Source organism: Cottoperca gobio, chromosome 10 (genome assembly GCF_900634415.1).
Source record: "Cottoperca gobio chromosome 10, fCotGob3.1, whole genome shotgun sequence".
Taxonomy (NCBI): domain Eukaryota; kingdom Metazoa; phylum Chordata; class Actinopteri; order Perciformes; family Bovichtidae; genus Cottoperca; species Cottoperca gobio.
In genome coordinates, this window is record NC_041364.1 from 5445183 (window position 1) to 5468254 (window position 23072).

A 23072-nucleotide genomic window follows, 5' to 3' on the forward strand; every position below is an offset into this window, starting at 1 on the left:
CTGCATCAATGTGATAACGTGCGCTGGTTTAATTTGTATTTAATTAGCTGAATTAGCCGTCAAAATGTACTGCATCACAATAGATATCAACGTTGTAATCTAAAATAAGACATGACACGGAGGATGTAAATGATAGAGGATTAGATCACTAATTTATGCAGAGATAATGTATTCGACACATTCAGTGTCATCCCGGGTGCTGAAAATGTCGATAACAGCTCTGTAACAAAAGGGTGAAACGAAACTTATTGAATGAAGCTCCTATTTATATTATTTATATTATATATCATTTGACCCATTTTTTGAAACCCACAATCTTTGTTGTTTAAAAAAAACCGTGGATTTATTACTTAAGTCAATAAGCATGAATCAGTACGTGACCTGAAGGGCCAACAGAAATGATTATACATAGAACAGTAAATCCTGCACTGAATGTTTATAATGCTTAAATTTCAATTACAGTTTCAGTGTCTTAAGAAGTGATATTCACACAAGGACACGGGTTAGATTACCTAAACACCAAACACACTGTTCTTTGGCAGATTGTGCAAACAGACATTTCCTTTTGATATTCATTGATTGTTTGGAAGAGTAGAACAACACATACAAAAGAAGAACCTGCGTGACTGTTCACCCAGATGGCAGACAAGCAAACTTCATGCAAATGTCCCGAACAAAATGCTCCACTCCCACAGTTGCCAACACAGAGCTGCACTTGTTTCCACTGTAGGCGTTCAAGCTTTTTTTTTTTTTTTTTGCAGTGTCACAGCCCCTCAGGCCAGCAAAGAATGTTATTATAATCTTATTTTACTGTTTCTCCTTTTGGAGCACTTGTACGGCATGACAGCCCTTCTGTGAAACGAGGTGGAGAGTGACATGAAACTACGATAACCTGGAGTGCAGTGAGGCAGGCCTGAGACCAGTAGATCACCGGTCCAGAGAAACTCCCTCCACCTCCAGCACACGCTATTAAGCAGGACACTTAACCCTGGCTGTGGAAGTGCACAGTGGCAATTAACCGCCTGCTGCAGAAGGCTGTGGTTGCACTGGGGTGAAACTATACAGTATGCATAAGAAGCGTGGTGTTACTTATTAGAGCGTAGGCATCTTTTTTTTAGATTAATACACAATATAGGTTAAAAAATAGAGACTCATATGCGTCAATATTTCATGTCAACTAGTCTGCAGATAATTTTCTTGATAAATTAATTTATTATTTGGTCTATAAGATATCAGAAAACATGGAAAATTGGCCGTTACGATCTTACAAACAATACGACCGACTGTCCAAAAGCCAAATATATTAATTTCCTGTTATAGAAAACAAAGAAAAGCTGCACATCTTTACCTTTTTCGAAGAACCAGGGAACTGAACGTTTTACATGTTTGCACAAAAAATGCCTTAAATAATGATTGATTTCATTATTCAAATGATTGCCAATTATTTTTCTGTAAATCGGGTTTATTATTTCAGCTCTCAAAAGCAGAAATGGTAGACTGGATTATACACGGAACGCGCTTTAGATCTGCTCATCCCCTCGGGCAGGAATATTGATCAGATGTTCGGGCTTCAAAGAAAATCCAGTTGAAGAAAATTCAAAATAGGAGCGTTATAGGTGCAGGTCCATTTTCCATTACACAGTATAATATGAAAAATAAGTCTTTTAAAAAGGATCATTATTTTTAAAAGTAATAATGGGAAGATTCTGCTAGTTTGGTCAAAGTAAGAGATAACAAAGGCTGAAAAGGCCCATGCATGTCCCCCGAAGACATGCTTATTAATTTATCACTGACGGGGGCTTGCCTGGAAAGGAACAGCTTAACTAGGCGGGGGCAGTGAGCTGCCGCTACTGATTCAAGGGCAAACGCTGGCTTTACTGCCTCTCTTTACCTCAAATACCCTTCCTCACCCTGTCACTTCTCTTTTCACTTCTGCTGCTTTCTATCCTCTAATCTTCCTCTGCCATTCTCTTTATGATGCGCTTTTATTCTCTATAACGCTGCCTCCTTCTTAAATCTTTCCTTTCATCCATGTGCATCCATGCCCCCCAGCCAGACATGACCTGCTGGTATCTGCCTGTAACACACAGAACCATGATTTCAAAAGTGTAAGCAAATGCTGACCCACTATATCCTACGAGGCCCGCAGGGTATCGAAAGTAAAAGTAATTCTGCGCTCAAATTAATAATTTATTGAGCACTAATTAGTAGCTTGATTTTCTTGTAACAATTCCTGACCTCAAATCACTAAATGGCAGAATAAATGTTTTAATACTACGGAATTATTTCCCTGGAATAATAAAATGATAAGTCGCTGTATTTAGTGAGTGTGTAGCTCACTGTATTTATTCCCTCAATTTGACTTTATGCTATTGCATTACACCCACATAGCATGTTTTTCTGAGCGCTAGTGTCTTTTTTCAATTGTTCCTAATGAGGACACACCGTAGTTTCCTCTTTGTATTTACGCGCTTCAAACCGCAGTCTTTAATTTGCAAATGCTCTCGTTGAACCCCCACCGATGAGCGTTTAGTGTGCAGTAGACTTGTACAGTGTGTACTGTTGTACAACACTTTAGATAAAACACTAGCTTCATAATAAGCAGGTTATTTATAGACTTCCTGTTACTCAGCATCTCGCTTGTTAAGAAGTTAAACATCCTGAATGGCTAACTGACGTAATGTTACACTTTGTGCCCATGAGGCGACGCATTATGATAAGATATGATGGTTTCAGGTTAAATGTCACTATTGTTTGCACAGTATCACATTCTGCAAATGGAATGGCATTCAGGTTTCATATTTCAATGAAATATGTTTACCATACTGTCCCGGATATAACATGACCCCCTATTTAAGTCTGAGATACCGTTAATGCAAGGAGAGTACTGTTCAGTAAAAGTCTTTTGTTAAAGCAGAATTTAAATCGCACATTTGTGGAGCTTGTCTCTCTCTCCTGTCAGACTCTCGGAAACAGTCAAAATGTTATTTCCATCAGCAGTGAGCATTTCTCAGGCCGTCTTCTTGAGCTCCTCATCATCCGTTAAAGTTATTGGCATAGCAACAATAATGCCACAAACAACCCATAATGCAACACTCCCTGTAGGAGCCAGAGTAACACCCAGTACTCGCCATCCAAAAAGAATATCTGATGGTGTGAGTAAGTGATTGTGTAGTTCTCGAATATATTGCAAGTCAATACGCTGTATATATTTTTCAGGCACTTGTTACTCTTGGCAGGTTGTTTTCGTTCCATTACTGACGACTCGGATGTTAATCATAATACCGGAGGAGATTTGTATCCGTTCGTCTCTGTGCTCACTTCCACCTCCGTGTTTATTTTTTAAGGCGTGTCATTGTTTAGATTTGAGCGGTCGGACCAGTGAGTACAAGGAAGTTTTTCGTTGCGTCAGGATTTCTGTGTGACTAATGGAGCCAATAACTCAACGCAGTAGACAAATAGAGAGTCTTTGGTTCTCTCCCTGACTGTTTGGAGATTCATGCTGGAGGTCGGTGGGTTCCTCTCTGCTGCTCAGAGCTGCTGTGTTCAAGCTTCAAGTAAACAGACTAGACTCACTACAGCCTAGAGATCTGTTTGTTTGTGAGTTTCTCTTTGGGTTTTAATAACTTATAAATGTAATAAACTTTGATCCATCCTATTTTATCCTTCTTTCTTTTTTACCCCTGGGGGGGATTGTAGGCTTTGACGCAGAAATCTGATCGATCTCGAGTCCTGCCGTCCGACCTTTCACTCTTGTCACTTTACACGTCCAGGATTTTAGTTGACCGTGGCATTCTGGCCAGTGATGATAAACTATGCAGAGTTTAATCTCTTTTATTTGGGGATCTCACAACATTACACAAGTTGGAGGAAATTAGCTGATTTATTTATAACCTCTTGTTAATATTTAATCTTCTTTTTTTGGTCGTGCACTTTTTATTGATAGTACTGAGGCTTTTTCGCAGATTAATCGCAAAAGGATTTTTGTTCTCATATGCGATGCATATACAATTTGTGACACTTGCTTTCTTCTGCAATGGTTATTTCAATAATTGATATTAAATGTATCAGGAAAGGGATCTTTCAGTTGAACTTCTATTATTTAGGACATCAGGTTATGTTTTTGTGGATATTTTTAGTGAAGAGTCTATCTTGTCTTCCCTAGACCTGCTTGTTCTGTAGCTTTAACATCAGGTTTATTTAACGCAGGAACTCAAAATGTCGGAAATAAATGCCTCCATAGAACAAACATCACAAGGTCAAACGGTATTGAACCTGTGACCTTTCTGTTAAAGGACATCTGCTTTAACTGCTGCCCCCCTGCAGTGTGCTTTATCTCAGGATGTGTGCAGGTGCCGGAAATCTGATATAGAGTAAGCTCATTTAAATTAACTGCTGCCAGTACTGCAGTTGAGACGCTATTGAAAACAAACTTGTGAATCAAGAGCAAGAATCAAGGTACAGATTTCCAAATATGTCTGTTTCTACACCAGACATTGTGTCCTTCTGTCTCAAATAGATGATTTTCTCATATTCAAATATTAACTTAATCTTTAACTTTGTTGATGTAGACTACTTATGGATTTAACTCAATACTGTTGAGAAGCATGCACTCGCCTGTGGTGTCTCTGTTAGGGGTAGAAATCAGAAGTTTGACACTTTCGGCAACAGGAACGCTTTCAGCATGTTTAGACCGGAAACAACACTGCGTTAAAAAGTAAGTGTAGGCGTCTTGCTTTTGCTTCCAGTGAGACAAAAACAAGCTTTGAGTAGTAGATCTACGAGTTTGAAGTCTTAGCAGATGCCAAAAAACTGTATAGCGGTTTGTAATACAGTAGAATTACACTTTTCACGGCACAGAGGAATCTACCAGAAATGAATGAGGTTTGCTGGACCGTCTGCACACAGTGCTGATGTCTGTCTTAACAGTCTTTTCTTTAGTTGTGTCTCCTTACTTTTCTCTCAGTTCTCACATTTTCCGTTGGCCTTTTTCCCTTCTGGTCTTTTAGTTTTCTCTTCTCACTTACTTTTTCTTGCACCGCCTTAACTTTCTCTGTTTCCCTTCTAACAATGTGCCTCATTGTTGAGCAGAAGGTTGTCAAGCATGATATCTGGGATTAAGACACACACACAGACAGACAGAAAGAAACATAGACGGAGCTATTCTAGACTGTTCCATTACTGACAAAATCCTCACTACAGAGGCCTTTTTAAGGCCAGTTTTCATGGCAGCCAAGGTGCTGCTTTGGGAACATTGAGTTCCTTAATCTCCGGGTGTCATTGTCCTCATATGTCAGTTACAGCTCAAGTGTGTTGAGCCGACAGTAACAGGACCACCCTCGCTTAAAAAGGTGTATGCACTGTGGTACTGTGCTATTTAGGCCCCTTTTTGGCCTTAATAATCATTTCACAATATTCAACATATCATTTTCATATCCATTCACTTAGCCGAGAACAATGCTTTCAGGTTTGTGGTACCATTTTTGGCTTCAATAGTAAGAGCCCTGACCAATATAAGAATATCAGTGCCAGTTGAGTTGGTTTTGGAAAGAATAGAGGCTGAAGAATGGCTTTAGAGGATTCGGCAATCTTTATAAGCAAACATAAGACTCCTGAAAGCCCCGTTTAATAAGCCTGAGTAATAAGGAAACCTGGAAATGAAGTTCAACTCTTCTGCCAGCAACAAATACAGGTTTTTACACCCTTTCTTCAGTTCAGTAAGAGGTCATATCAATCATAACATTTCTCAGGTAATCACGGAAGAGATTTAACGTATTAGTCCCTGAGAGCGGAACATGGCACAAGAGGAAAGTTTATTTGAAAATTAGTCTGAAAGGTAAAACAAAATCCGCCTCTTCAGTGGGAGGTGGTGAAATGCTGCTCAGATTAAATTGAGTTTACACGTGACACACCATGTCAAGAAATATCTGTTCACAGTTAGGGCTGCGACTAACGATTATTTTCATTATTGATTAATCTTCCAATTATCTTTTTTAATTAATCGATTGCAATACACGGTGATGGGAACTATATCGTGTGCATCCAGGTAGTGCTGACGAGGTGACGTAGCAGTCACACATTGTTCGTCAGCCCTGATGAATGTGAATCATACCAAAAAGAAGCTCCGCTCGCTGTGCATGCTATGACTCGGCTTAAGGGAACGCTTCCTCCATGTTGGCACAAAGGTCAATCCTTTCTACTCCTGGCATATTGTTTGTTTACCACGGAGTCATTCACATTTATAGGTCGACCTCTCAAAGAAGCTTGAAGGTGGAAAGTGAAGTTTACTCTAATAGTTTAGTTTTCAACCGAAAAGTTACAAGGCAGACCAGGACAGATAGTGACCCCCCCCCCCCCCCCCACACACCCAACATTTATTAATTAAATTAACTGATTTTGTTTTGTGTACACTACTTTTTAGCTTTTAACAATTTTAAGGTTTAAATGATTTAAGAACTAAACCAAAATTATTTTATATCTCAAGCAAATGTTTTCGTACTTCCTCACTCTTTCTTTCTTTCTCATCTCTTGTATTTTTCACTGTCTTGCTGACTCCATAACTCTCAGGAGTAGAACTGTCGCTGTGCTTTTAATATTTTACCACGTAGCCACACTCCCATGTAGACTAGCTCAGTGGAAAGGGACTGGTTCTCTCTTCATGCACACCAACACTCATTCACCCTTTCATCTCATCTCACACACACACACACACACACACACACACACACACACACACACACACACATCAAGTACACACATTTACATGTAAAGTAACCTTAAGACATACATGCTTACACACTCTCATACTAAAGTGAACACACCTAACATACACAGAAGTGACCGTTTTCTCACATTCGCATGGGCATGTACAGACATGCAGCACACACACACACACACACACACACACACACACACACACACACACACACACAGCTTTCTAGCCTAACCGGTGTGAGTTTATTTATTGTTTTCGGTCCTCGCCTCCAGCGGTCTCTGACGTCGGAACACCTGTTGAAGAAGACACAGAACTTTAGATATGGGTGTTCAGTCAATGTTTGGCTATGAAATGATGTCTCACCATAACTACATTATGTTAGAATAAAAAGGCTGAGAATGCTCATTCTGCGAAGAGATGCATTCACTTTATTTTCATTTTGTGTCTCATTGGCCATCTGCGTCCAATTTGTGATTAAAAAAAAAGAATGATGTTTCTGTTATTAATTATTATTCAGTGGTCATTGCTGTGTTGATATCTTATGCATGAGCATAAGTTTTTCTTGCAAACACTTGACAACAGGTGTTAAGAACAGAACATGTAAAAGCTTTCGATATGTTACAGCTGTAATACTGCATAATATTACAATATAAAATACTATCTAATCAGATATTTGTAAACATATCAGGGATTGTTAACTAACAGATTTCATCTTCTTCTCTCCGACCCAACTCTGTCTCCACCCTCACCTTTTCTTTTCTCACTCTCCTTCTCTGCCATTATCTCCTTTTCTTTTGTTCCTCCCTCCTCTTCTTCTTTTCTCTCTCCATCTCTCCTCAGTGTAGTTATTAAAGAATCCTGCAAGAAGGATTAGCGGTCCGTCAATGAGGAACTACCGGCTCATCTTCTGCCACAACCTGAAGCAGCCATAGATGGTTTGGTGGTTCACTGGCTAGGGGAGGAGAGGATAGGACACACTTTCACTGCTACACGGTGAGTACGCACGCCCGCACACGTACACACACACACACACACACACACACACACACACACACACACACACACACACACACACACACACACACACACACACACACGCATGCAGGCACATCCATTGATTGAGGAAGGAATGGACCACTTGACTTTGAAACAATGAATAGATAAGACACAAATCTGCATGTTTTTTGTATTATACACTTTTTAAGACTTTTTAATTTGACTTTAGGAACTGAAAATGAAAATGTCTAACTTTAATTGTCTCTTTATAATTAAAGTTCCCACTTCCTCCTCCTTACACAGAATAACACATACACTCTAATACAGGCAGTTATTAAAAAAGTGATTGTTATAAATTAACTGTACAAAAATCTGGCTGAAAACCTGGAGGTCGTGATTCAGAGCGTTTCCTTCATGGAAATGTTTTACTACAGGCTATAATCTGCCAGTTGTCAGTCATTTACCTTTGAAAACCTCCTAGTTATCTGCTCACTACCTGTTGGAAAGTGACAAGATGCAATCAGAGAAGGATTTAGCACTCTGTTGGCCTTTCAAAGCAGCAAAAAAAATCCCACCCAGTCCACTCTTTTCATATTTTGAAAACGGAGTGGTGCTTCTTACTTGAGGAAACAATCTTTGAACACACATCAGTAGAACCGACTCTGGCGTACATAGCACTTATTGACAGGAAAACAGTAAAGAGTTTCATTGTGTCCCTCGGTCGACTCTCAGAATGAATAATCAGTACCTACAAGTGCTAAGGATCTGCCAGGGAATGTTGTTTTTTCCTGTGTACAATGTTCACCTTTCAAAACATGTTGTTGTTATTGATGTAGGCTAGAATTCACATTTGTAAGTCTCGCAGTGAGTTTGATATTAAAATGATAAATCGTTGAGCTCTACACCAGATATATCCAAGGCCTAATTCAGCGCATTTGTTACAAGTGCAAATATTACAAAAACACTCGAAACTTGTTGTTTTAATGCAACAAGTTTAACAACATCAGCACATAATCTCAGTAAAGGTCACGTTAGAATAAAACATGCACACTGACTTAGACAATTTACTTACAGGAACCTAATGTGAAGAACAGTCTCAAATTCCTTAGTTCAGTCGTGTCATCTTATATAACGAGCTGACCATAAATACAACAACAAACTAGTTTTAAACCGGTTAAGTTAAAGCTTAGCTCTTCGCAGAAAAATCCTGTCTGACCACCCCAATATATTGTGTGTGTGATTTATCTTTGAACAGTAACCCTGGTGAGTAGTAGTATGAGTAGACTGGACTCTTTCAGATTACTCTCCAAACAACCATCATCAAAGTCAGACTTTAAACAGGAATGATTGTTGCACATTCTTGCTCGCTTTGCATTGATTTCCATCCAATTGTCTGAGTCAGGCGCTCACAACATCGCCTTTGCATGGAAACTAAAGAGTAATGATGACAGAGGACATGACAAATACTGTAACAACAAAAGTGTCAAAACAACTGACTTTCCCCCACACTGAATTGCATTTATATAATTTAAAACATCTCTGAGAGCAAATAGTTGTAAGAAGTCGATACAAAACATCTTAATGCAGCGGGAAATCCTGGTGTGCTATGTTAGCCACCCATTCATTTAGCATAGACTGGACACCTGCTTCATAATCCCTGTCTGACAGCAACACCGCCTCTCTGATACTTTACCTAAAACCTTCAATCTGTCTGCTTCTCTTCCTGCTATGACTTCCCAAATGCAGGGCTACATGGAACCCATTCTGTAAAATTAATCTTGTCCACCCGCACACAAGTATGTCATTAGGGCTCGTTCTCGTTGGTCTAAATTCACTGTTTTAGAAACACAGATTGGCCATATATGTTTGTAATGGTCCCCCAGTCCCAGACACAGAATGAACGTTCACATATATTCTCGCTCTTCTCCACCTGTTATTTCTCCCCCTTAAGGACCAGGTGTAGACGCCTTTAATGGCCGGTGGCCTAGTGCCTCGGTCTACTTCTCCCCTTTCCCCTCCTCCTCCTCTTCTTTCTCGGTTAAGTGTCAGGAGAGGAGGTTCACAAACGTGTAACGATGTGTAAAACACATTTTATTTGTTTGAGTAGCAGAGCAACTTTTTATTTCTATCTACTTGGATGTGTGTGTGACTGCAGATGAAGAGTAATGGTTACTTCATTGTCTAATATCCCTCCTTCTGTTTTTCTTTTTTTCTTTTGAAGACGTGAGGTCTTGGCGGGGCTGTGGTGAGGAGGCGGCGGCAATGAGGAAGAGCGTGTCTCCGTTGCCAGGCAACGAGGGCGGGAGCTCAGCCAGCACCACGCGTGTTTTTGGCGTTCCTTTGGAGGAGGTGACGCGCACACACACAATCAGTGGCCATGAGGTTCCTGCGCTGGTGAAACACATCGTCGACTACATCGAGGAGCATGGTGAGTGACACTTACACACACACACACACACACACGCACAGCGATGCTGAAACCCCAAATTGAGCCATTCACTAAAATGGGCTTTTTTTTTTGGGCTACAGATCTTTGTTTCACTTAATTTCATATTAAATATATATGTGATTTATATGGGAGTTACTTCCATCAAATCAATATTCACAAAACTAAAGAGTTTAATAACTTAAAATCTGTTGTGATATAATTGAATATGTTGCTTTAGGCCAGCAGAATTATGTCTTTGTTTGTGATCAAAGCATATCTTTAACATTTGTATGTTCTTGTTTTGCACTGTGTTGCACCTACACCCCTCTCCAGGTATTAACAGCTTGCATTGTCTTGTAACTACCCTCTGTTTAATTTACTGTATTATAGTAACGCTGGATTATCTTTCATTCATCTAAACTTTTGTTCAAAGTGAACATTTGTAACTTTTCAATGAAGAAATGTGACATTTCTTCTGAGCACTCAGTTACATCTGATTGCTTTCTGAAATGTTTTAAGTATCCAAAGCACGCCCTGATGCTGTTGACTGCTCTTGCATCACGATAAAGCAAATATGTCGTTAGCGGTGATCCAGTTTTATGTGATAAGATGAACTCTGAACGCACCGGCAGACAAATCCACGGTCCGCTTCTTCATTCTTCATTACATAACAGTTCTATCAACTGCAGCTCCACTTGTGGAAACAGAAGAGCTTAACAGTGATGAGAGGAACCTACCAAAGTCCTGGCCCGGGGCCGTTCCCACATCCCCCCGGAACATTTCTCTTCAAGCCTCAAAGAGCAGGAACTTCAGTCTTATGTCAGTGTCTTTATAAGAGCGGGTTGGCAGTTCAGAGAGGGATAAAACAAAACCAAAACTGTGACCTTTGGAGCCAAATCTAAGTTTTTAAACTAACCAGCCACAGCCAGAATATCTGCATTTGGCGGCTAATGATACGGGCTGCATAACATAAGTACCAGGGTTGTGTTGTATAATCCTTTGTAGCCCTCAGCCAGACACAGAACCAGTCAATCCTCTTTGTGCTAAGGATGCATTGTTGGTTTAAACTCCGGAGGAATTGAGTCATTTGGATTTGTTTTAACTTGTTTCCCTAAATCTCATCATCTCTCGTCTGAGCAAAATCGGCCTAATCATGTAAACAAACATTACATTACAGTGCAAACAATCATGAGGATACAACTCCAAACATCCATTTGTAGAATTGATTTACTTTATGCCAGCCATAAAATGAAGGAAACGTTGAAAAGTAAATTAATGATTCGCAATAATTATTAAATTAAGGGAAGTATCCCGAGAATCCATGTGTTAATGTTCAGATTTAAAGATTACAAGACCCTGAATATGTCTACGTGATATAGAAAGTATTCCAAGTGTGTTGGATAAGTGTTTTAATTGGGCCTGAGGGTCGTGAAACTTAATCGGCACATCGAGAAAAGATACAATCATAATAAGTTAAACAATAGAAACGGCTTCTGTTTCTGATTTCACAAAATAAATGATGTTATTCCTCACAAGTCAATGGATATCTTTTTTTAAACTATCAGAATGAAGCTTCACCTCAATCCCCCTCAAGTGACCGGTGAAGCCGCTTGGTGGTTTGTGTGCCCCGGGGGCCGCTCGACCATATGAGGTTATGTAATAAGTCTTTAATCCTCCTGGGCCTCTGCTGGCGCTTTAATTAGAGTGGTGCTGCCAGTCCAGAAGTTATTCAGCCAGTGAAAAGGCCTTAATCTCTCTTATTCGATTTGTGTGTGATGTCTCAGGTTTTAGGAGCAGGGTGTTGAAAATATGAAGTAAGAAAGGAAATGTGATGTTAGACAGAGATTTTAAATAGAAATCACTTGAAGGTGTGTCGGACCAATGCAACTCAAACGGAGAACAACTGCTTTGGTGGATATTTAAGAGTGTTAAATGGAGATGATCAATCGGTAATAAACAATATGGTGATGACATCAGCTGTGTTCATGACATTGACATTGATGTTAAAAGGTTATTTATATTTTATTATTTAGTGCTATTTAGCTGCACTGATTGCGACTGCGGACCCTGTTGTTGTTCTGCATGCACGCTATTTTGTGGAGTCGTAAAATGGTAATAGGTCCCACAGGACATTTTGTTGCCTGGAGTCGGGAGGAATCGCTAGGAAGTTGTTTCATAATCGGAAAAGCCACAACATTGGCTCTTAAACATCTTGAAGCATTACCTATTGTGTTTAAACCTCCTTTGGGTGGGACTTCTGCGATAGCTATCACAACAAATAATGACCTGGAATGTGACAGGCTTAGCTAAAATGAACTGCACTGGGTGGGAAGTGGAGAAGTGCTAAGAACTAAGTGCTCGTTGGATTGTCAAAAAGCTGTTTGTCTGGCACTTCTTGTACTTTCCTAATGTGGTCATCGCCATGCAGGTGTTCGTAGGAGAGAAAGTGTGCAGGCAACAAACTTCTCTTGTGCAAAAGCATGAATTCCTTCAGGGATAGACATGTGTCATTGTAGCATTGTCATTGTTTTTACTTCACACTGTAGTAGATTCTTTCCATTGTTACGTGACGCATTCATCAGGACTAAAGCGAGCCAAGAATAGCGTGGAGAGTTAATGGAACATCAATTTGATTTTTAATTGTGCAAATCCAACCAGTTGTTGTTGTTGTATCTGCAGAAAATGCATTGCAGCGGATTCATGTGACAGAGTACATAATAAGAACATGAACTTATACAAGATGAACAGATAGCTTATTATGTAAAGGAGGAAAAACATGATCACGTACAAACTATGTTGTAAAACTGGCTCAAGCCCTGATGGGACTCGCTGATGTTATCGGTTTGTCCATTTAATCACACACACACTCAACACACTGATGTTGTCACATACAGGAATTATCATGCCTCTATTTTTTCATATTGATAAGGAGGGTTTCAAATGCATTTGCACACACACACACACACACACACACACACACACAGACACAGATCCTACTATTCTTAAGTTCACCGTATGTGACCTGGGTAAAACAGCTTTCCATAGCATCAAAATGTCAGGCAGTTATTTATTTGAGAGTCCAAAAGATTTTTCATTAAGTTGAAAGTTGGGAAATATCACATGACCACACTGTATTTACCAGGTAGTTACTAGTTGTTATCACTAGAACCAGACCAATGAAAAAGCACCTTCATGCACACAAGGTTAATTAGATAAACTGAATATGTTTGGCTTTCTTTATTATTATTATTATTATTATTATTATTATTATTATTATTATTATTATTATTATTATTATTATTATCCTAGTGGATTATTTTCTAGTTGTCAAGCATGTTTCAAAATGACTTGTCAGAGCTCACATTGTACACTGATATCGTATAACGTAACCCAGTTCACCCTCTGGTATTAATATGCATATCTTTCTCTCTAATACTTCACTGCTTGTCTGTCCTGGTACTGGAGGTTAGGTGGTTTACAAACAAGGACGTTGGCTCAATAGCCAAACCAAGCTCTGAAAATATTAAAACCTATAAATGATATGACCATATACCGTATGTCTTCGAGGTAAGTAACTATTACTGTATGTGTCATCAGGTCACCTGGATCTGGAGGGGCTCTTCCTTGTTAATGGCAATGCAGAGCGTGTGGATTGGCTGCGCCAGCGTTATGACAGCGGTGAGGAGGTGGAGCTAGAGAAGGAGGCGGACCTGGCGTCAGCGGTCAGTTTGCTCCGGCTCTTCCTGCAGGAGCTTCCTGAGCCGATTATACCAACGGCGATACAGGGGCACATTCTACAGCTACACCAAGGTGTGTGACACTGACACCGACTGCTTTACACACTGATCACGACATGTCTCCACTCACTCGTTCTCTTTTTATACAATTTGGAACCAACATCTGATGTTTTCCTTATTTTTTCTTCTGCTCTATTTTGAGGTTAGTTCATGACGTTATTTTAGCTTGTTGCAGAAAATGTAGTTTTTTTTTTGCTACAGCTTTTGTACTTGTTTCTCCTCTTCCCGTATCCCAGTGTGGACCGTGATGGTCTTACGAATGTACTGCTTAGTGTCTTATATTAAGGCACAAAAAGAGAAGTGACCATATGTACGAAACGCACACTATTGCCTCTGAGTTGATTCTGAGTTAACGTGTGATGACTGTGGCCATGTAGACATTAGTTATGAGCTACACAGTGCGATGGTAAGATCATTAAATGAAGCAGAAACTGGCAAAAGCAGATGCTTACGTAACACCAGGAGGTTCGCTGGACTGCAAGTACCTAAATGGTGTATGTGTGTATTGCATAAAGATAGTATTAAAAGATGGAACCCTCTCCCTTTAATGAAAAAGGTTGTGTTGTTATTACAAAATGTGGGAAAACATGTGGATTTCAGGACATTGTATAGCATTTTTTTGATTTTATTTTATTTTTTTATCAACTATTGTGACGCAGATACATGCACATATATTATTATTATTTATTTTTTTAAGATGCATCCACATTTACTCTTATTTTCCTGTTTCCGTCCCTCTTTGCCCGCTCCTCTCTTTTGCCTCTGTTTCACAGAGTTATCACAGATAATCTTTTTTAAGCCCTTTGTCATGATCATGGTTGTTCCTATTGCTGTCATGCAGATTACAGCATTGGGGGAGGCTGCAGGGACTCTCCATGTCATGTCATTCATTTTTCATTCTATTATATTCTATAATGACACTACTACCGCATCTTCCTCACTAATGCCATCTCTTGTTTCACCTCAGAGGATTCTTCATTAATCTTCATCCGTGTCTGCACATCTTCCTTAGTGTATATTTTTAAGGTCAACTGTGAAGGAACACAGAGGACTTGTTAACCCATTATTCATGCCACAGTATCTCCAGATGCAGCAATGAAAAGGAGTGTTGTAGCAACATTGAGTGCAGAATGTATAAAGTGTACAAGTTCCAACAGTGATGATGATTTTTCAGATAAAGTAATTACAGTAAGTGAGGTATGTTGACTGCCATGAAGATGTAAATACTCATGTAATCATAACTGGTGTTGTTCTCCTTATACATCTCCTAGATTACAGCAATGAAGAGGATCTGTTCAGAAACTTGAAGTACCTGCTGCAGCAGCTTCCTCAGCTCAACTACGGCCTGCTGCGTTTCCTGTGCCGCTTCCTGACCAGCGTGGCTTCCCTTCAGCAGGAGAGCTGGAACATCGGGACGCTGGCCGCTGTCTTCGGTCCAGACATTTTCCAGTAAGAATCCTGTTTAGGGATCACAATTGTTGCTCCTTAGCAACAGAGGTGGACCGATTCCAGTTTCTTTTTTTAAAGTCTGACCTGCTGATTCCGATATTCTTTCTTTTAACTATAATTGACGGCGTGCACAAACATTGTTGTAACCTTTCTTTAATGGAATATGTAATTGTATGTTCATACATAGAGTCAACTATTTATTATTTATGTAAAACTTTATTGTAATTATTTAACATCCCATGGGAAACTGTTTACAACACACTCTTCTCTCCTCTTCTGTTTGCAGTCTGTCAACAGAAGGAGAAGACCTTCGAGACCAGGAGTCGGTCAGCAGAGTGTTGGCGGAGCTGTTGGACAACCAAGAGGGCCTGTTTGACTCGGAGGAAGATGACGTCTCCACCACCAACGACTACAGCTCCATCAATGAACAGGTACTAATATCACCTTTTGTTTCCAACTCTTCATCTTCTCTGTCTGTCACTCATTTAATCTCTTTCATACTGTGTCAGTATCCACTTGTATATCTGGTCATATAGAAATAGTAAACATGGGACTGCAAAAGCTTTTGATTGATTAGTAGCATCTCTGTTTGATGAGAAATCACAGAGAGATTGTTTTAGTGTTTGGTCTCGAGCCTACACATCTCCCCTCCTGCTGTACTGGCTTCCCTCCGGTATAAATAAAGTATGTTTTATATATTTTTGCTCCCTCCTCCCTCCACCCAAAGAAGTCTTTGTAGTTATTCTTTCCCCCATATAGTCTGTGTTTAGATTCACTGTTTGCGTGATTCACACCTAGAATCTGGTTATATAATACCTTGCATTTTGCAGAATAAAATACAATAGAGAAGAAAGCGTAGTCTACACATTGTTCTAAAGCGCTTCGCTTAAAAATAGTTATAATTACATGAATTCGCTGTGAACATTCCTGAAATGATTGTCCAATAACAAAACCCGTCAAAGTCCTCCTTTGTCTTCTCCTCTTGTTCTTTCTTCCTCCTCCTTCCTCTTTAGAGGCACTGAGACTGCAGAATGTGGCATTTATCTCTGCCAGGGTCAGGGGTGAAATTCTTTCTGGGTTGACACACAAAGAATAAACAGATAAAATCTTCCATGAAAAGTGAAAGAGTCATTAGATTTTCAGCATGTCAGCAGGACAAAAAAGACTCACACCTGAAAAAAGACAAGGCAAAGTTTAACCCTGGAATATGAACCAATCTGAATTTACGAGATTATTATGGAGGCACACATGTCCAGTTTGGTTTGGGGTTGAGACATTAGGAGATACTTGTGTCTTTAAGTAATATAGTATTGTCATTATTATAATATTGACCCCGTGCTCGAGTGTCCGGCTGATGAGCAGCAGCAGCAGCTGTACTTCATGCGGGTGAGAGTTTCTCAAAGGATTGTGAATTATCTCGTTAACATAGAAAAACAGCAGAATGTTTTCCCCTTCAAACTTTGATAATAATCTTAATTCAGAAAAACCCGTCAAACCTTTTTTCCTCAGGTGAATGCATTACGCTTCTGTACAATCCTTCATCATAGCATTGAAATATTGTGCCATTGCTAAATGTTTTTGTTAATCTTTGATATAAGTATAGGTAAATAAAGTGTGTGACTCCATGATGAGTATTTGTTTACATTGGGAAATATGTCGTAACGTGGAGTGATCATACAACTATACTATCTACATTGTGATCATTTGAAAACAGGCTGAGAAGTATTAATTATCTGCTTGCAGAACTTTAGTTGCACAGGAATGTCACTACTCACGTCCTCTATGTACAGTTAGACAGCACATAGTTTTACTGAACAGAATGTTCTTCAGTAGACAATAAGCTTTTCTGAAGAATCTCAAATAGCCTCACCCAAACACACACACACACACACACACACACACTCTGAATAAACTCTGAGGAGTGTTCAGTGTTGCAATCAAAGTATTAACGTGGTTTAATGAGTATATGCCAGACATTCTTTTCTCAGCCGTTTGACTGTGTTGAACTACACTGTACATGCCGTGTTGTCTTAAACGCGGAGAACGTGACCGCCAGACTAAACAAAATCACAGTTATTGCCCCTGTTGCCCAGCAACACGGCGTCACTACTGAGCCAACGGCACAAAGAATGGCATAGTTAACATTTCTTTTTACAGAGGCCTGATTACATTGTGTGATTGTATGATACACACAAGTTCAACAATAACCCTTGATCGTTATCTCACGTTGCCATTCTGCTGTCATTCCTGTCACATTTAATAGTGCAACACAGCAGGGACACTGTAAAGATCATGTTTAAAAGTTAAAGACTACAGACAGTGAAAGTCTGGCCTTTAGAGAAGCAGCAACAGTATCAACAGTAGGTCACCTGTTCAGTGTTTGCAGTTTCAATCTATTTTAGCGAGCACTGCTGCAGGAAGCTTGCCTCGTAATGTTGAATGTTTAGTGTCATTATCCTGAGGAAAATAAATCTAAGATGGAACAGAAGGTCTGGCTTGTAAATGAAAGGTAATTACATTGAGATTAGAACAACAGTAGATGTAGAAGTAAAATCTCCATTAACTTTGAATTTCTGTTTTTATTTTACAGAGTAAATGTGTTGTTGGTTTTTTAATTGCATGCCGTGTCAGATGAATGAGCTTAAAAAATATAACACAGACAGAATGAGCAGCAGAAAAATGAGCAGCTGGCACAGTGAGAAACATTCTGTAAAGACAAATCATCTGTGCGCTGAACCCTGTGTCTTATGTAAGAGAGAGGTCAAAAAAGTGGGTGGGTTAGAGAGGTAGAGGGGGAAAATAAGCAGCCAGGACGAAGGGGAGAAATGCTGAGAGAAGAGAGGAAGTGGAGGGAGGGGAAGGATAAGAAAAGAAGCCGGCGATGATGTAACCGTGCAACTCACACCTCCAGCCTCTGCACTACACTGGGAATGGCTAAAGTAAATTATATCCCACACCTGCTTTCACACTGGAGACGCACACGCTTTCAGTAACAGACTTAAGAGTTCAAAATGCTTCACAGAGGTTATCTAGAACAATTCATATAAACTACAGAAATAATGGACAATGCACATTTGTAAAAGATAGAAGGTTAGAAGCATATGAACAATGGAGGGATGGAGAAAGAAGACGGTTTGCTGTGTCATGGCATGTTTGGGCATTACTTAGAAACTCAATGAGGCTGGCTCAGAAGTGCCAAACTGGATTTTGTGGTTTGTTTGTTGGCAAAAATGGGAGTTAGTCGAATTATTGTTTAGGTGCGAGCGAGGCTGTGCTGAGGCTTGTTGTTGCTATGATGGTACAAGTGGGTGTGTTTGGTTTGATTCGGTGTTTGATGCTCTTTGCGCCAGAGTATCCGCACAAAATAGGGGAATATAACTCAAATCTGAACTCAAGTCACTTGTTTGTTTTTTAAATATGAATAAAACATTTCATCATATCTGTACGTTCAGTACTGAGAAAGCTTGCGGCTTTTTTAATTTTGTGCCTAGATTGGACAATGGCTGGACTGTTGGAGAGTCAGTTCTGATTCCACAGCACATGTTTTCTTGCACACGAGGCCCACTAGTTATAAACCACAACCACATTGCCTCCTGTGGCATTAGAAAGCAACATGCTCTGCTTTGACTCGTACCTCTTGGAAACAGAGCCATAAATATGAAAAGTCAGCAGGCTGTCCCATCTTAATAAGATGGTATCTCCGTGTTTTCGGAGCCAGTGTTGGCTTTGTAGAGAAAATGTAGCTTGTAGCTTGTAGGCTTGATTTGAATTGATTTGGCCTCAATGTGATGGCAGTTTTACATGTCGGTCTCACGTCTGAATAAGTCACAACTAATCTTATTCGTTCAGATATCGGTAAACTGTCAGCATGCACAAGTCTGAAGTCTAAAAGCTGCCTTATTGACGTAAAGGCCACAGAAGCACATTCACAGATGGAAATGAAATGCACGTTGTGTATTTCTTGCCCTTGTGTTACGTTGCAAAAGAAAACCGTAATACAATCCTAATCAAAGCAGCACACCTCCATATAGTTTTTGATTGTCGTTCATAACTGCATGAATGATGCTTTGAATATCCAGCGGAACACTTTGCATGCAGCATGAGAGCCATTAGGAATAAAACGAGTCCCAACTTCTTCTTGTTCTATTCATTAAAAAAACAGGCAGCATAATTCTCTAACTATCTAAATAAATGATAAAACTGAAATGTAATGGGGGGTTTGTAGTGAGAGCTGGGCTACTAGTGTCCCTCATGCTCACACCGGCCATTAATTAAAGCTATAACCTTAAACATTTTATTATATTATGTTGAGGCAGCCTGTGAGGAAAGTAAGAACACTCTCCTTACATGCAAAGATCCCGTCATGTGTGAATAAAGCCGTAGGGAACATTAACATAACTTTAACAGACAAATGAAGAACATTATGTTTCAGTGGCAACTTGTCCAGCCTGCTGTCAGTGTTGGACAGATCGTCTGCTGGCTGTCTACTTAATTAATTAGTCTCTTAATGTTGGCCTTATATTTGCAGGTCTGTTAGTGTAACCTTAGCAGATATATGAATCAGGATCTGTCCTATTACTTTGCCTCTGCCAACTTACTAAAGTGCTTCTGGAGCTGAGCCATGTTTGAGTGAATGTTCCCTGGATTGTGGATATTAATTGGAGCTGCTTGAGTGGAGTATTGTTACAAACACCAGAGCCAGAAGTTTCATAATGTTCAGCTGCAGGGAACAGCCTATGTAGGTTGAAACATATACACTTATGACAGCCTGTGACACAGTGATGAGCTGTTAAGCAATAACCTATTTAAGTTGGAACATGGAGTTATTTAGGGAGGAGGTGATGGCCTAGTTGGACAGTAAGGGAGAGATATAATATCTCTGTAGTATGAACACACACACCTACACACGTTCACACTTCTTAGAAATACACACCCTCGCTGTTGATTTATTTACTTTGACTGCATTGTTTGTGTGGTCGGAGAGGATACGAACGTCTGTAAATCAGTTTCTAACACATTTGGAGATCACACGGCCCACTCACTGCAGGACCGTTCAGTCAAAGAGCTTTTCTCCAGCGGTACTGCTGGAAGTTAACCGTGCAGTCCCACAAGACTGATCAAACACACCGAGAGGAGAAGAAATTGAACGGTTTCTACCTTTTTGTACTCAATTTCTGTTTTCTGCATCTAAAATAACTCGCAACTTAAAGTTTGTCTTCTTCGTACTTTTCAATGTCAAACATGGTGAAATCTGTAAGCTGCACATGTTGTATCGAGGTACAATGCATCTACTGAATGGATGTTTACCATTCTAACATCAGAATGAAGAGGGCATACATAAGAGCCTTGAAAACAACCACCGTTTGAGAATGTCATGTCAGTCCCAGTCACTTGTCATTGTTCTGTGTTCTTGGCCACTAATGATGTCAGCGAGGCTTGTTGTTTTTCTCTGTTTTCCATCCCGAAACTCTGGACCGCTCAACCCGAGCCAAGGCCGAGACCTTTTGTTCCAGAGTGCTCTCTGCCCCGTCTTTTCTCCCACTCGGGTACACAAACACACACTCCATACAAAGATGTACTCTGGTATCAAAAGCCTACATAATACTCCGAAACCACACAGCAACTTAAGTATTTAAACTGACCATTCCCGCTCTTCCTGACAGAATGGAACAACTCTTATCCTCTAATATTGTTGCATCACCTCAAAGACTCTCTGATAACAAACTTAGCAGGGTCATAACCTGTAACTCAGGGGACGGTTTTACATTAAAGTTTCATTGTTTGTCATGTCAACTGCATTTTAATGGCTATACACAAGGGGCACTTCTAAATTCAAGGTGATATTCAGGCGCATTTATTTTCATACCACAGATCAGGGGCCATGATGGAATGAGGTTGGTAGAGGGTGTTTAATCCAAGGTTATATTCACGACATCGTCCGTTCATATTACAGGTGAATAGCTTTGAATGAATTTTACATGATGATGTTGATCCGACTTTATTTGACGGTGGATGACAAATGAATTTCAGGGAGAGTTTTCCCTACATAAGGGAAGCCGTTGCAACAATTGGCACGGATGACTTCATCATATAAACGCAGCACTCTGGGTGCAAAATGGTTGTGTGAGGTGGAGTGAGAGGGTGTGGTGATACATCATTATCCCTCAGCTTTTCAAACCATTTAGTCATTCAGTTAAAGGCAGAATGAGTTGGATTTGACGGTTGAAGTTTGTAGACAAAGCATTGAAGGGTGGCCCTCCGACCGCGGTTAGTTAGAGTGCTCGCCAACGGGTAAAAGCCAAACCCAGAATCGCCCTCGTTTTCTAACTAGCGTTGTCCACTTGGTGTTTTGCCTCGCTATGTATGTGTCTTTTTGGTGCTGTGTCTGCCATTTTCATAGTTTCCTCTTATCAACTTGGCACTTGTTTGCTACGTTTATAGAGGTTGACGTCCCGAACACCGCAGAATAAGAAAATACAGGTAGAGGGCAGAGTCTCTGCAGATACAGACACCGCCACACACCGCCACACACCGCCACACACCTCTAGTGGCTCAAAAGTGATGATGGAGAGGAATTCATTTCTGTACGAGTCTATACATTGTTTGACAGACACCTACACATAAAGTTGCACATCACAGTGTGGCGATGTACAATTTCACCACTAAATTGAATTCAAAGGAAGGGATATGCAAATGAGAGTGAAGCTGTCTAAGAGTGGAATTTATTTACCAAATCTCACACGCGCACGCACACGCACACGCGCACACACTCGCACTTAGAGGAGTCTTGTGAGTCATCCTCCATAATCTGCACACGTGACGATGCAAGAATTCCCTGACAGCCAATCAGAGCTTTTGGAACAGAGGTGTTGCCGTAGCAACGGTACAGTGACAGTAGCAGATGGGGTTGCTGTCGAGAGGGGAGAGGCAGAGGAAGAAAGAGAAAAGATACGAGGACAAACGGAAGGGATGTGGAGGAGAAGAACGTCTCATAAATCTGGTTCATGACCTTTTAACCAATGCTGCCTTCAGGGTTTTCCCCCCCCAGTTCAGTTTTAAAGGGACACTCGTTTCATAAAATAGCATATGAAAAAGCTTTTGTGACTAGGGTATGGCTTGAGCTTATAGCATTAACAAATATGACATTTATTTAGATAACTAACATATTCCTTTATGTAAAGTAGGAAAGAAAGAATCTTTTTATCATTGGTAAAGTACTGCTGTCAGCTGTCTGCATTAGGATTTATTTCTGTCTACATATTTACTGCCCTCCCCCCCCTCTCTCTCCAGCATCGCCTTCCCCTCCTCCCTCTCTCATTTCTCGTCACATTCATTACATTCTGCCCGTAATCTCTCCCTCCTTCTCTTCCCTCTGGCTCTATCTACCTTACTCCCATCTTCTTCGCTCCCTCTATTTATTGCATTGACTTTAAACTGTGGCTCGAAAATAACGTTGTTGTTTGTTGCATATATGGTGCGTTGACGTTGTATAATTTGCCTAGACGTTTTAACTTCTAGCTTTAGCTGTAAATAACGAGCAACTGTTCATGTTCCACGCCATCTGTTTGAAAACCAAAGTACTTCAAAATAGCAAACGCAGCATTTTTCCTTTAATTGTCTTTAATTCTCACAACGCATTTACTCTAGATTCAAAAATCAATAGACACATATGTAAATCAAGCTGATA

The 23072-nt window shown here is 40.1% G+C and overlaps 1 protein-coding gene across 8 annotated transcripts in view; it reads left to right on the top strand.

Annotated features, from left to right (window-relative positions):
- fam13b (family with sequence similarity 13 member B) overlaps window positions 1–23072 on the top strand; it is a 64825-nt gene that overhangs the window by 6927 nt on the left and 34826 nt on the right. For 7 of the 8 annotated variants that reach the window (XM_029442278.1, XM_029442285.1, XM_029442282.1 and 4 more), the window contains exons 2-6: window positions 7561–7708; window positions 9933–10139; window positions 13737–13949; window positions 15208–15385; window positions 15672–15816. In XM_029442278.1, the coding sequence (XP_029298138.1) occupies window positions 9974–10139; window positions 13737–13949; window positions 15208–15385; window positions 15672–15816 (702 nt within the window). In that variant the 5' untranslated portion in view covers window positions 7561–7708; window positions 9933–9973. Of the gene's footprint in view, window positions 1–7555; window positions 7709–9932; window positions 10140–13736; window positions 13950–15207; window positions 15386–15671; window positions 15817–23072 lie in introns of all 8 variants that reach the window. The other variant, XM_029442279.1, reaches the window with a different exon arrangement.